The sequence below is a fragment of the Argopecten irradians genome, chromosome 12, assembly GCF_041381155.1.
Source record: "Argopecten irradians isolate NY chromosome 12, Ai_NY, whole genome shotgun sequence".
In the NCBI taxonomy this organism is placed as follows: Eukaryota; Metazoa; Mollusca; class Bivalvia; order Pectinida; family Pectinidae; genus Argopecten; species Argopecten irradians.
The window spans coordinates 22,134,877-22,150,120 of record NC_091145.1 but is presented as its reverse complement, the minus strand read 5'-3'; the positions used below and the strand labels follow the sequence as shown (position 1 = coordinate 22,150,120).

Sequence of the window (15,244 nt, the reverse complement as noted above, 5' to 3'; positions counted from 1 at the left end):
TTGGTATTACGGGGTATGTCCATTAATAGAGAGACAACTGCTACATGGAAATATAGAAGTTGAAGTACTAAGCATAATGAAAGAAAATGAATGCTTTCAAAGTTTTCTTTCTAAAAATTGATATTCCAATTCGGTTTAGCTTTTAATGCATTCGAACTCGTTACAAAGTTTAAGAAAACAGTTAAAGTTACTGACAAATCAAGAAGTACAAAGACAAAGATCGCAAACAATGAATTTTGACAGCATTGTCTGTTTACACATCTATTGTAAAGTTCAGCCAATTCAGCCTTCATTCTCAATTTATACAAAATTTTAAGTGCTTCTTAAACATATTTCCATATAATTAATTTTCTCTTTGTTTCTGGCTTTCTGATTGGCCTATTCATTTTTTTCATTCCACGATGGAAAAAAATTCAGAGAATGGCGCGGAAACCCGACGTTATCGTGACGTCACAATAGAAACATTGACGTTGCGTATTGATTTGGAAAAAAATAATTCCTCGGAAAAAATAAATGGAATAGTACGTGTAAACGTATTTCATTTTATAAAGTAGCCTGAAAAATTAATTATAAGCGTTGAAGTCACTATTTTTTAATTTCATCGGGTTATGAAATAAATTTTGTTTGCAAACTTTTGTAAGAATCCGCTACGCGGATTCACACAGTTTGCAAACAAAATTTCTTTCATACCCCGAAGAAATTAAAAAATAGTGACATCAATGCTTAATTGAATGAACTTATACATTAGACATCGTTAGTGTTGTTTCACATTGTGTTAAATTTAATTTAAACATAGTTTGTTGTAATATTTTATATACAATAGGTTTGGTCACAAGCTTTCCAACTTTATTAAACCCTCTCTTTTTGTGTTAAATAGATACATTGTATATATGAATCAATATATATGCATGCCGGTGGCATTTAGACGATTTTTACCCACAAAAATCATGTGGGTTCCAATAGAATTCTGATGAACAATATGTTTCGACCAAGTCACAGCAGGGAAATAACAGAAAATTATGTTTTAGTTTATTGTTCGTTGAACTAAGCCAAGTTCTTAGTGCAGAAGAAAATTGATTCAAATTGGTTGCAGTTTTGACACGTTTTGGTGAAAGCGGAAAATCGTGCGACTTTTTCTCAATTTAGTTGGTAGTTGGGCGCACGATATATTACACCAAACAATTTTGATATCAATCATGCGCTTAGACAATTCTAAACCCTGACAATCTAGAAATGATATATTTGAAACCATAGGCATGGATATGTATTTCAAAACGAAATCGCGTAGGAGGCCAAAATCGATTTTGTTCAAAAGACTTAATGCATTTTGAATGTTTGTGAGAGCATGAATTCCGTTTCTACAATGACTTTTGATAACTCTACCACTCACTGTCCGTTTGTGCAAGGTTATGCCATTCTTCCATAAGAGTTCAGTTGCTAAATAATTCAGTATTAGTAAATGTGTGATCGGTTAAATTGTAGAAACGCTTCCTGACAACAGTTGGTTCTGTACGTCAGAGGCCAAGAGGCGGCAGGTCACGATTCAGCTTCCTCAATGGTTTAATGTCAATTTCTCACGACCTTTTTTGCTGCCAGTTGTGTAGGTTTCATTATTACGTAACATGCTGTATGACTGAAACAAACATTTGCCTATGTGCCTGTGTACAGCGCTGATAAATAGGGCGAAGATGAAGTATAGCCTGAAAGAAGGGAGAAAGTCGCTTGTTTGGTGTAAATGATTACACGCTGGAACAGCCTTAACTGACGATAACACTTGTTGCCACTTAAAACAAATTCCATGGAGAAATTATTGCATTTTACAAGAACAAAACACGACGTAAAATGATTAAACCGAAATGGTGCAATAAACGAATTCGTTTTAACAAATTACAGACTGCGGTTTTAAAATCTCGGATATACGTGTTGTAACTACAGAGGCGTAATTACGGAACAAACATGTGGAAGGATGCATTTCTTTTATGAGTTTTGTGATAGTTTGGGGAAGGTAACTAATACCACAAGTATGATAAGCAGCTCACGATCAATAGACAGTTAAAACAACAGTGTAACGGTAAATTATCAGTTTAAAAAACCGGGGCAAACTAATCAGCAAAAACAGACAAAAGAACCTTTGTTGTGGAGTAAAAGTTCGAATTAGAATTCAATGGTTAGTGATGTCATTATAAACTAGGCCTAGATCGTGGGACGAGGTCATATAAATATGCCTATAAGAAAAATATACAGATGACATCGATCTATGATCTATACAGGCAAAATTTCCTAGTGTAACTAATTATATAATGTACAACTGGCTTTGACATGTTTTGATATACTTATACTTATATAACTTATGACACCAAAGAAAAATAATTACGATAGGATTATAATATGAACCTAGAAGTCATGTAAAACCAAAACAATTTTTTCGCGTTGAACATCCTTGTACTTGTCTCTCTTGTATCTTCTGTTCATGTTGTGTTGTGTATCGTATATAAACAAATGAATGAAAATAAATTTAAATAATGTAAAGCAATTATTGTGGTTGTATCTTAGATGGCTTTGGTATAAAATATTCTACATGATTTGTATTAGGACAATGGGTTCTGATTACCACATGCCTTAACCATTGGTACAGATGGAGAGGGTTTTGTATCAGTTGAAAACTTAAGTCAAATTCCATTATACGTTCAAGTTATAATATCACATATATTACATATATTGGTTTACTTAGTGCTAGTATAATGTGACTGGATGGGATGTGCTGTTCCTATGTATTGGAGAGGCCTGTTGTCAGACTAATGTGACTGAGTGGGGTGTGCTGTTCTTGTGTTGGGGAAGCCTGTTGTCAGACTAATATGACTGAGTGGGTTGTTCTGTTCCTATGTGTTTGGGAGGCCTGTTGTCAGAATAATGTGACTAAGTGGGGTGTGCTATTCCTTTGTATTGGGAGGCCTGCTGTCCGACTAATGTGACTGAGTGGGTTGTTCTATTCCTATGTGTTGGAGAGGCCTGTTGTCAGTATAATGTGACTGAGTGGGGTGTGCTGTTCGATATCTTTGTCAGTATAATGTGACTGAGTGGGGTGTTTTGTTCGGTATCTTTGTAAGTATAATGTGACTTAGTGGGGTGTGTTGTTTTTATGTATTTGGGAGGTCTGTTGTTAGTATAATGTGACTGAGTGGGGTGTTCTGTTCCTATGTATTTGGGAGGCCTGTTGTTAGTATAATGTGACTGAGTGGGGTGTTCTGTTCCTATGTATTTGGGAGGCCTGTTGTCAGTATAATGTGACTGAGTGGGGTGTTCTGTTCCTATGTATTTGGGAGGCCTGTTGTTAGTATAATGTGACTGAGTGGGGTGTTCTGTTCCTATGTATTTGGGAGGCCTGTTGTCAGTTTAATGTGACTGAGTGGGGTGTGCTGTTCGGTATCTTTGTAAGTATAATGTGACTTAGTGGGAGGTGTTGTTTTTATGTATTTGGGAGGCCTGTTGTTAGTATAATGTGACTGAGTGGGGTGTTCTGTTCCTATGTATTTGGGAGGCCTGTTGTTAGTATAATGTGACTGAGTGGGGTGTTCTGTTCCTATGTATTTGGGAGGCCTGTTGTCAGTATAATGTGACTGAGTGGGGTGTGCTGTTCGGTATCTTTGTCAGTATAGTGTGAATGAATGGGGTGTTCCATTATCTTTATCAGTGTAATGTGACTGAGTGGGGTGTTCTATTCTGTATCTTTATCAGTGCAATGTGACTGAGTGGGGTGTTCTATTCGGTATCTTTATCAGTGCAATGTGGCTGAGTGGGGTGTTCTGTTCGGTATCTTTATCAGTGCAATGTGACTAAGTGGGGTGTTCTATTCGGTATCTTTATCAGTGCAATGTGACTGAGTGGGGTGTTCTGTTCGGTATCTTTATCAGTGCAATGTGACTGAGTGGGGTGTTCTATTCGGTATCTTTATCAGTGCAATGTGACTGAGTGGGTTGTTCTGTTCCTATGTATTTGGGAGGCCTGTTGTCAGTATAATGTGACTAAGTGGGGTGTGCTGTTCGGTATCTTTGTCAGTATAGTGTGAATGAATGGGGTGTTCCATTATCTTTATCAGTGTAATGTGACTGAGTGAGGTGTTCTATTCGGTATCTTTATCAGTGCAATGTGACTGAGTGGGGTGTTCTATTCGGTATCTTTATCAGTGCAATGTGGCTGAGTGGGGTGTTCTGTTCGGTATCTTTATCAGTGCAATGTGACTGAGTGGGGTGTTCTATTCGGTATCTTTATCAGTGCAATGTGACTGAGTGGGGTGTTCTATTCGGTATCTTTATCAGTGCAATGTGACTGAGTGGGGTGTTCTGTTCCTATGTGTTTGGGAGGCCTGTTTTCAGAATAATGTGACTAAGTTGGGTGTGCTATTCCTTTGTATTGGGAGGCCTGCTGTCCGACTAATGTGACTGAGTGGGTTGTTCTATTCCTATGTGTTGGAGAGGCCTGTTGTCAGTATAATGTGACTGAGTGGGGTGTGCTGTTCGATATCTTTGTCAGTATAATGTGACTGAGTGGGGTGTTTTGTTCGGTATCTTTGTAAGTATAATGTGACTTAGTGGGGTGTGTTGTTTTTATGTATTTGGGAGGTCTGTTGTTAGTATAATGTGACTGAGTGGGGTGTTCTGTTCCTATGTATTTGGGAGGCCTGTTGTTAGTATAATGTGACTGAGTGGGGTGTTCTGTTCCTATGTATTTGGGAGGCCTGTTGTCAGTATAATGTGACTGAGTGGGGTGTTCTGTTCCTATGTATTTGGGAGGCCTGTTGTTAGTATAATGTGACTGAGTGGGGGGGTGTTCTGTTCCTATGTATTTTTGGGAGGCCTGTTGTCAGTTTAATGTGACTGAGTGGGGTGTGCTGTTCGGTATCTTTGTAAGTATAATGTGACTTAGTGGGAGGTGTTGTTTTTATGTATTTGGGAGGCCTGTTGTTAGTATAATGTGACTGAGTGGGGTGTTCTGTTCCTATGTATTTGGGAGGCCTGTTGTTAGTATAATGTGACTGATGGGGGGTGTTCTGTTCCTATGTATTTGGGAGGCCTGTTGTCAGTATAATGTGACTGAGTGGGGTGTGCTGTTCGGTATCTTTGTCAGTATAGTGTGAATGAATGGGGTGTTCCATTATCTTTATCAGTGTAATGTGACTGAGTGGGGTGTTCTATTCTGTATCTTTATCAGTGCAATGTGACTGAGTGGGGGTGTTCTATTCGGTATCTTTATCAGTGCAATGTGGCTGAGTGGGGTGTTCTGTTCGGTATCTTTATCAGTGCAATGTGACTAAGTGGGGTGTTCTATTCGGTATCTTTATCAGTGCAATGTGACTGAGTGGGGTGTTCTGTTCGGTATCTTTATCAGTGCAATGTGACTGAGTGGGGTGTTCTATTCGGTATCTTTATCAGTGCAATGTGACTGAGTGGGTTGTTCTGTTCCTATGTATTTGGGAGGCCTGTTGTCAGTATAATGTGACTAAGTGGGGTGTGCTGTTCGGTATCTTTGTCAGTATAGTGTGAATGAATGGGGTGTTCCATTATCTTTATCAGTGTAATGTGACTGAGTGAGGTGTTCTATTCGGTATCTTTATCAGTGCAATGTGACTGAGTGGGGTGTTCTATTCGGTATCTTTATCAGTGCAATGTGGCTGAGTGGGGTGTTCTGTTCGGTATCTTTATCAGTGCAATGTGACTGAGTGGGGTGTTCTATTCGGTATCTTTATCAGTGCAATGTGACTGAGTGGGGTGTTCTATTCGGTATCTTTATCAGTGCAATGTGACTGAGTGGGGTGTTCTGTTCCTATGTGTTTGGGAGGCCTGTTTTCAGAATAATGTGACTAAGTTGGGTGTGCTATTCCTTTGTATTGGGAGGCCTGCTGTCCGACTAATGTGACTGAGTGGGTTGTTCTATTCCTATGTGTTGGAGCGGCCTGTTGTCAGTATAATGTGACTGAGTGGGGTGTGCTGTTCGATATCTTTGTCAGTATAATGTGACTGAGTGGGGTGTTTTGTTCGGTATCTTTGTAAGTATAATGTGACTTAGTGGGGTGTGTTGTTTTTATGTATTTGGGAGGCCTGTTGTTAGTACAATGTGACTGAGTGGGGTGTTCTGTTCCTATGTATTTGGGAGGCCTGTTGTTAGTATAATGTGACTGAGTGGGGTGTTCTGTTCCTATGTATTTGGGAGGCCTGTTGTCAGTATAATGTGACTGAGTGGGGTGTGCTGTTCGGTATCTTTGTCAGTATAGTGTGAATGAATGGGGTGTTCCATTATCTTTATCAGTGTAATGTGACTGAGTGGGTAGTGCTGTTCTGTGTCTTTGTCAGTAAAATGTGACTGAGTGGGGTGTTCTATTCGGTATCTTTATCAGTGCAATGTGACTGAGTGGGGTGTTCTATTCGGTATCTTCATCAGTGTAGTGTGACTGAGTGGGTAGTGCTGTTCTGTGTCTTTGTCAGTAAAATGTGACTGGGTGGGTGTTCTGTTCCTATGTATTTGGGAGGTCTGTTGTCAGACTAATATAACTGAGTGGTGTGTTCTGTTCCTATGTGTTGGGGAGACCTGTTGTCAGACTAATGTGACTGAGTGGGGTGTGCTGTTCCTGTGTATTTGAGAGGCCTGTTGTTAGTATAATGTGACTGAGTGGGGTGTTCTGTTCCTATGTATTTGGGAGGCCTGTTGTCAGTATAATGTGACTGAGTGGGGTGTGCTGTTCAGTGTCTTTGTCAGTATAATGTGACTGAGTGGGGTGTGCTGTTCTGTATCTTTGTCAGTATAATGTGACTGAGTGGGGTGTGCTGTTCAGTGTCTTTGTCAGTATAATGTGACCAGTGGGGTGTGCTGTTCTGTATCTTTGTCAGTATAATGTGACTGTGTAGGGTGTGCGCCTCACTATGTGTGACAAACATGTTTTAGTGATAGCACTACAAAATGGGAAAGAGTCCCAGTGGTACCAAACTACACAAACTCACACGCACACCATATAGTATACAGGGGGAGACCTAAAATGATCTTAGATGTTATTAGGACAATAAGCCCAATTAACTATCAACAACTAACACACACAAATACCTCCATCCCATATCATTTACGACGGTAAAGATATTACGAAATTATGTTGTATACAGTTCTTAAAAGTTGACAAAGTAAGTTTAATAAATTCGTGGAATGAATGTATTGTTTTTCGTTATAGATGAAAGCATTGTTTTACCTTCGGCTGGTAGACACGTATCGCTGATTTTCATGTGCCGAGTCTAGATTAAATAATAATTTTACACGTTTATCGATTTAGTATTTGATCGAATGGTTTTACATGTTGATGATTTGACGAAATAGTTGTACACGCGTCTGATTGAGCAGTCAGTTTTGTAAAATGGTTTAAAATGTTTTTTGGGATTCAATGAATTTAAAGAATAGTTTAAATATTTTCTTGTTCAAGCGGTTGTATGAAATTACAACAAAGTTTATAACTTTTCATGCAGTTGATGGCATTTGATGAAATTATTATAATAAATAACCTAGGTTTTCAAGCAGTTGGCGGAAATTGGTAGAATTACCATATAGTTTTCATGCAATGCGTTTGATTGAATGAAATTATACCATAGTTCCCATGGAGTTGGTGGAATTTGATGAAATTACAACATAGTGTTCATGCAGTTGCTGAGATTTGGTGAAGTTACAACATAGATTTCATGCAGTTGATGGAATTAATTGAAATGGCACTATAGTTTTCATGCAGTTGCTGGGATTTGATGAAATAACAACATAGTTTCCATGCAGCCGGTGGGATTTGATGAGGTTACAACATAGTTTTCATGCAGTTGGTGGGATTTGATGAAATTACAATATAGTTTTCATGCAGTTGGTGGGATTTGATGAAATTAAAAAATAGTTTTCATACAGCTGTTCGGATTTGATGAAGTTACAACATAGTTTTCATGCAGTCGGTGGGTTTTGATTAAGTTACAACATAGTTTTCATACAGATGTTGGGATTTGATGAAATTACAACATAGTTTTCATGCAGTTGGTAGAAATTGGTAGAATTACCATATAGGTTTTCATGCAGTTGGTGGGATTGAATGAAATGATACCATAGTTCCCATGGAGTTGGTGGGATTTGATGAAATTACAACATAGTTTTCATGCAGTTGGTGGAAATTGGTAGAATTACCATATAGGTTTTCATGCAGTTGGTGGGATTGAATGAAATGATACCATAGTTCCCATGGAGTTGGTGGGATTTGATGAAATTACAACATAGTTTTCATGCAGTTGGTGGAAATTGGTAGAATTACCATATAGGTTTTCATGCAGTTGGTGGGATTGAATGAAATGATACCATAGTTCCCATGGAGTTGGTGGGATTTGATGAAATTACAACATAGTTTTCATGCAGTTGGTGGAATTTCATGAAATGAAAATATAGTTTTCATACAGCTGTTGGGATTTGATGAAATTACAACATAGTTTTCATGCAGTCGATGGGTTTTGATTAAGTTACAACATAGTTTTAAAGGGACATGAACCTTAAATAATTTGTTCTGTATGCTTAGATATGGTTTTCAGATGTTTATTGAATATTTTATTACAATGATTGGTTATCTTAAACGACAGGAAAACGTGGGGAATACCTACCTCACAAATGATAAAAATAGACAGTCATATTCTATATTTGGAACACGAAACGAAAGCTGGCCGAAAGCGAGGTTATAATGAACAACAAACTTGATGACATGACAAGGTATATTAGTTTTCCACATTTTAAGGTTATTTCCTAATTTACGATGGTTGACAAATGAAGTTTAAGCCATATTTGTTATAAAACAATTTGTATTTAGCGTAAGTATGGTAAGTCAAAAGTCAAACGAGACTTTTCATTCGACAGGGCACCGCGAAGGGAGGTTCCTGACTTATTGCACATATGTACATCACGCAAGTATAAAGTGGGGAGTTGCTACCTTCTCTTGCATTTTAGCTATCCATTTATATTCACCTACTTTTCCAATCACGCACGTTACTGACTCTTGACGTACACTGTTTCATATCGGAATTCGTTCGTGTTCGCTTCACCCATGTTTTTGACACACCATTTTGTTTAACATTCATTTAATTTGTGCAGTGCATTGTGGGAGGTCACTAAAGTTCAATACTACTATACTATCGTTACAAAATTTGACCGGGCCGGTTCAAAATACAGAAAGATGGAATTTCCATTATAATTATTTTATTTGACAGATTTGCACAATAACTGATATATATTACTTAGTAAGGTATCTGACACATCTTAAATAATTTACATGGTTTATTTAGGTTCATGTCCCTTTAATGCAGTCGGTGGAATTTGATTAAATTACAACATAGTTTTCATGCAGTTGGTGGGGTTTGATGTAATAACAGCTAAGTCTTCATACAGCTGTTGGGATTTGATGAAATTACAACATAGTTTTCATGCAGTTGGTGGAAATTGGTAGAATTACCATATAGGTTTTCATGCAGTTGGTGGTATTGAATGAAATGATACCATAGTTCCCATGGAGTTGGTGGGATTTGATGAAATTACGACATAGTTTTCATGCAGTTGGTGGAATTTGATGAAATTAAAATATAGTTTTCATACAGCTGTTGGGATTTGAGGAAATTACAACATAGTTTTCATGCAGTCGATGGGATTTTATGAAGTTACAACATAGTTTTCATGCAGTCGGTGGGATTTGATGAAATTACAACATAGTTTTCATGCAGTCGGTGGGATTTGATGAAATTACAACATAGTTTTCATGCAGTTGGTGGGATTTGATGAAATTACAACATGGTTTTCATGCAGTCGGTGGGTTTTGATTAAGTTACAACATAGTTTTCATGCAGTTGCTGGGATTTGGTGAAGTAAAAACATGATTTTCATGCAGTTGGTGGGATTTGATGAAGTTACAACATAGTTTTCATGCAGTCGGTTGGATTTGATGAAATTACAGCAATGTTTTCATGCAGTCGGTGGGATTTGATGAAATTACAACATAGTTTTCATGCAGTCGGTTGGATTTGATGAAATAACAGCAATGTTTTCATGCAGTTGGTGGGATTTGATGAAATTACGACATAGTTCTGATGCAGTCGGTGGGATTTGATCGAATGGCTTTACATGTTGATGATTTGACGAAATAGTTGTACACGCGTCTGATTGAGCAGTCAGTTTTGTAAAATAGTTTAAAATGTTTTTGGGATTCAATGAATTTAAAGAATAGTTTAAATATTTTCTTGTTCAAGCGATTGTATGAAATTATAACAAAGTTATAAGTTTTCGTGCAGTCGATGGAATTTGATGAACTTATAGCATAGTTTTACAATATGTTTTACAACTTAATTATAACACAGAATGGTGACATAAGCAGGACAAATAGACTGAGCCCTTTAGAAACAGATGTGAATTCTCCGATACTAACAAAACCATGGCGATGATATGCGTTCACTTTTAGTTACCTTTTATCCAAGCTTGCAATTAACGTCGTTACCCAGTTCTGTCCATATTCATGGCCAGATATCATAGTTATATCTATTGCATAGACGTGATTAGGTTGGAACATATCTGAACAATCATTTCAGTGACAAAGGAGTAGTCTTTATAAAGGTGGTGTGGTATAAATCTAACACTTGGTTCGCATCCTAATCACGACTAGAGGATTTGTGTGAATAAACCGATATAAAATCTCCATAACATTTACCATGTGACCGATAAACGATTCCATTTGTCATTAAAAGATAGAAATCTATAACACAGTAAAATGTCTCGCACGTTACCGACCAGGGTGTACAGTTACTGTCACGTGATTGTTATAATTATTGTACAGGGCGGAAGGTCTGTCAAGTGGCTATAAGGTGTCTTTGTACTTAACTACATATGCAACCCTTGTTTTCAAAGTCTAGCGACGAATAATATTCTAGAGAGTGTTGGTAGTCTAGTTGAAAGTCACAACTCTTAAATAGCACTGTAAAATTTCACTTCTAGAAGCTTTATTTGTGGTTTTCTTCTGAACATGTCATGTTCCTGATTCGAGAGTCGACTATTGAAGTGTTATCATACTGGAATATCACGTTTAGAAACAGGTTTTGGCTCGATATGTTATTTATACGACGAAGGTAAAAAAAAACCTCGTCGTAATGAAAACAATCGTCCTAACTATGCTATACATGTTTTTTTTTCATAAAAATAAACTGTCAATCTATATGTAGAAATAGTTATATGCTGTTAAACAGGTCATACGTGTCTCAGTTTGACAACGTCCTACACAGCGTTTGTCCTTATGGCGTTAGCAACCTCGCTAAAACAAAACCGATACACAATCGCCATTGATTGGTTTCCATATGAGGACAGCGATTTATATGCAGTTTCATTGGCTGAGAAGAATGTGACGTAATCGTCATTGATTAACAACCAATTAAACTGCAGATAGACAACATGTATGGTACCATCTATGTTTCTGTAACACACGGTGTTTATTTTCACATCCAAACACGAGCTAACATTAATTCTTGATATGGCGTTTTGTTGTAGTAAAGTTAGGCTGTGCATAGCTATGATACTACACTTCGTTCTCGTATTTGTTTTACTTCAAAAGTTAGTAAAACACCTGTAAAGAAAGTGTTTTTGTAACTTTGGAAAAAAATAAGTCTCATTTATTGGTTTCATAAAGCTCGAGGATAAGTACAGTGTATATTATACAATGAAAGGATAAGTATATAAGGGAACACAAGGTCATTTATGTAACGTTGGAACCAGACCCCGCTATATACTCAAGCTGCGGAAAAGAACGGACCCTTGTAATATATGAGATTTAAATCCTTCTATTGCATTACCAGCTATAGTAACAATTTTTAAAAGAGGTGTAAGGGCTAAGTGAAGTAAATATACTGCCGGAAGTAAATTTCTGAGGGACCACATGTGGAGATGTGGTATAGTTTTAGGCATCATTATATCTACTTGTAAATAGGACGAAGAATACTAACTCTGAACCATACTTACCGAGAGTCCACGGTATAAAATTTTCTGGTCGTCACTTTCAACTACCCGGTATATATCCAAAGGTCCGAATGGGATGATGTATGTGTGTCGCCTACAGTGTGACACACGTGGTAAACTACACACGTGAGTGATAAAGTCACTCATCCACGATCCGCAGCCGCACGCGAGCGTAGCTAGTTCGCTATAGGAACCCAAGTGGAGGCTTAATGTATCCAACTCTCAAAAGCGATAAAAAGTCTTCACTATCGTCATCAGTTACCATGACAACGCCAAATGTAACAAAGTTGGGCCGATGTGCGCCATAGAGATGCAGTGTACAGCTGTTAGGGAAATACGGCAGGTTTAGCTGGCGTGGGGTCCAGGCTAAATATCACGCTGATTAGAGGGAGCGAGCTTTGGTAATTTATCACCGGTCGTTTGGTAGATTTGACACTGGGATTGTTACTGTGAGTGTATTATTTATGTATATGAATATCCTTATCTAAAGAGGCTCGCTGCATTGAGAATGTAAAGGTCTCGATAATTGTATATTTTTTGTAATTTATCCCGCAGACAGCTACGTAGCACAGGGACTTGCATATTCGTAAGAAATCAGGGAGAAACTAACTCTTTCAAATAGATAACCTGAAAATCTCGATATCGTCAATTTAAAATTCTAATTTAATGCATCAATCACCTTCCCAACCGTTTTGTCATTTGAGTTTTTTTAGGCGTATTATATATATTTTTCTGGCAGGTTCACACAATTTGTCAATTAAAAAAAAAAAACTTGTATCATTTAATGATATAATAAGGGCTACAAAAAATCAATCTAATTTGTTTGTCTCAATGACAAAATATATATTAGTAACACAAAGAGAAAAATACAGGAGTTAGTGGGAATGTTGTTATATCGTCTGTAGGTAAACCTACTACGGTGATAAATCATAAACGTTTCCAGTCTGACAAAGTGGGCTGATAAATGTCTGCTCCAAAACAACTCGGAGAGGTTAATCAGTGGAGCAATTTCACACCTGAACGGAACAGTTGTGGTTCGTTACTACTGCAAAGCAAAACATTTTTGTTCTTGTTTCAATTATTTCCAGTAAGTTAGTCGTCGTTTCACGAACCATATACCACATATGTAATGTTATAGGTATAATTAGTTTACCCATCAACATAAAAAGTAGCAACTTAGGCTTGCTTAAATGGCATAGAATCGAATAAGGTTTGTTGGGTTATCTCCCTTCCCAAAGTTTTATACAATCACGGCAACATCCACAAGGAGCTAGGAAGTAACTACAATTTATATTCATTTGAATCTATCCTAGCATCCATATGTCACTTTCAGACGATTAATGGGTCAAGTTGATTAGAAACAGACATTCTTGGACATAATCACTCAAATTTCACTTAATTTGAAAAAAAAGAGTAGCAGACTTTTTGTGTTGCGAAACTTAAAATGAAATGCTGAAACTTGAAAGATGGTAAATGTCGATGGAAGTATACATATGTATATATGGTTTTCTTCTTCAAATATAAATTGGCGGAACTCTATATAATAACTGTAGTCTATACATGTGTTACATCTGAATTCCATCACAAAATAATTGCATTTACCCTGTGTATTAAACGTTCATAACACAGATTATGTAAAATACAGAAATATAATATTTAAAGAGTACACATAGTTACTGAAACAGGGGGAGTATCGTACTGAATACCCTTGGCTAGCAAAGTTGATAGTTACTGTATTTCCTAGATTTTAAGATATAGAGACTATATTTCCTGTAGGTATTGCTGCATAAACCTTTCACAATTCTTTATTTACTTATATTAGAATAATGAACTATATGCCACCAACATGAAAACATCATCAAGATTCAGTACAATACTTTAAACTTAAATGGGGATCTCACATATATAAGCCTCCGACCCTTACGTACATTTAAAATATACTTTGGTGTACGACTCTTTTTGTTTGTCTCATTAAAGATGTGTAATTAGCAGTTTAATAACATTGAAAACACATAGCTTTATCCAAAATAGTTTTTTTCATGATATCTGAAAATATTAGACAAAATAATCAAAAATTGTATTCATCTTCCAATATTGAGAGTTCACCATTTCTACACATACAACGTTTCTATATCTGTCTGTCTCAACTACAAAATTATGGCCAACAGTTTTGTTACAGAAGTTATAGTTGTTTTGAAAAGATCTTGTTAATAAAATTGTAATATTTTCACTAAAGTTTTACACTTACTTGAGTTTTGGAATAGATTATTGAACATCTTAATAATAACATAGAAGGCATGTCATAATTTTACACCGTTTATGGTGCATTTTGGCGAAACATTTCCAGTATTTGAATTTTAATGCTAACACCAACTGGTTATTACCTATGTCCGATACTTTCCGAAACTTTTACGTATGTCGTTGATCTGTGGACGCTTTTAAAATGCATGACATTCCTTCCCTCTATCTGAATCGTATATTGATGCTTTTATAAATCTGAAACGTCATACAGTATATATGCATCCATATTCACACATTGTATGTTTCACAACAGTTTTTAGAGTGAAAATTACATGAAGTGCAACTTTAAATTGAATTAAACTGAATCTAAAGTGAGAAATACACGCATTTGTAATTGTAAAGTCGGTCACATTGACTCCGTACTTATATTCATTTTTGATTGGAGTAATAAGTTGTCGGACCGCGTTTTTCTCCTTAGGCGTTCATTTAAAAAATGTTTCAGAAATTAACATTCATTATATTGTACAATACGTTTTGTTGCACTTTGCACTGTATATAACTCTGCACCTTTTCGGATTAACCGTAAGGTTTACAGAAATAAATAACATTGTAATAAGAGAGGAAAAATTATTGTAAAATTAGTCTCCAATTTAAAAAAAAATGTCCAACAAATAGACTTTAGTCATCGATAGGTGGAGACATGTAGGATATGACTATGTAAATTAGTGAAAGTATGAGATAAAATATATAAAAAAATAAACTAAATCATTTTTATTCTAATTTGAAGACCAACTAATGATGAAGAAAATGAAGAATAAGACCGAAAATTGATTTTTCATAAAGTTATTATTTAAAAAAAAAGTATTTGTTTATTTTTCCACATTAGGAAATATGTCATTTTTTATTTTGAAATATTGAGTTATCTTGATGAGCTGGAGTGAAACCCATCAAACCATTATTGGCCGCA

The 15,244-nt window shown here is 36.5% G+C and overlaps 1 protein-coding gene across 4 annotated transcripts in view; it reads right to left on the bottom strand.

Annotated features, from left to right (window-relative positions):
- Positions 1-12,397, bottom strand: part of LOC138336216 (deoxyribonuclease-1-like) — a 41,396-nt gene extending 28,999 nt beyond the window's left edge. Inside the window, exon 1 of one of the 4 annotated variants that reach the window (XM_069285600.1) lies at positions 12,040-12,397. In XM_069285600.1, the coding sequence (XP_069141701.1) occupies positions 12,040-12,183 (144 nt within the window). In that variant the 5' untranslated portion in view covers positions 12,184-12,397. The remainder of the gene's footprint in view (positions 1-12,039) is intronic. The other 3 variants (XM_069285597.1, XM_069285599.1, XM_069285598.1) reach the window with 3 other exon arrangements.
- Between the last annotated feature and the right edge of the window lie 2,847 nt (positions 12,398-15,244).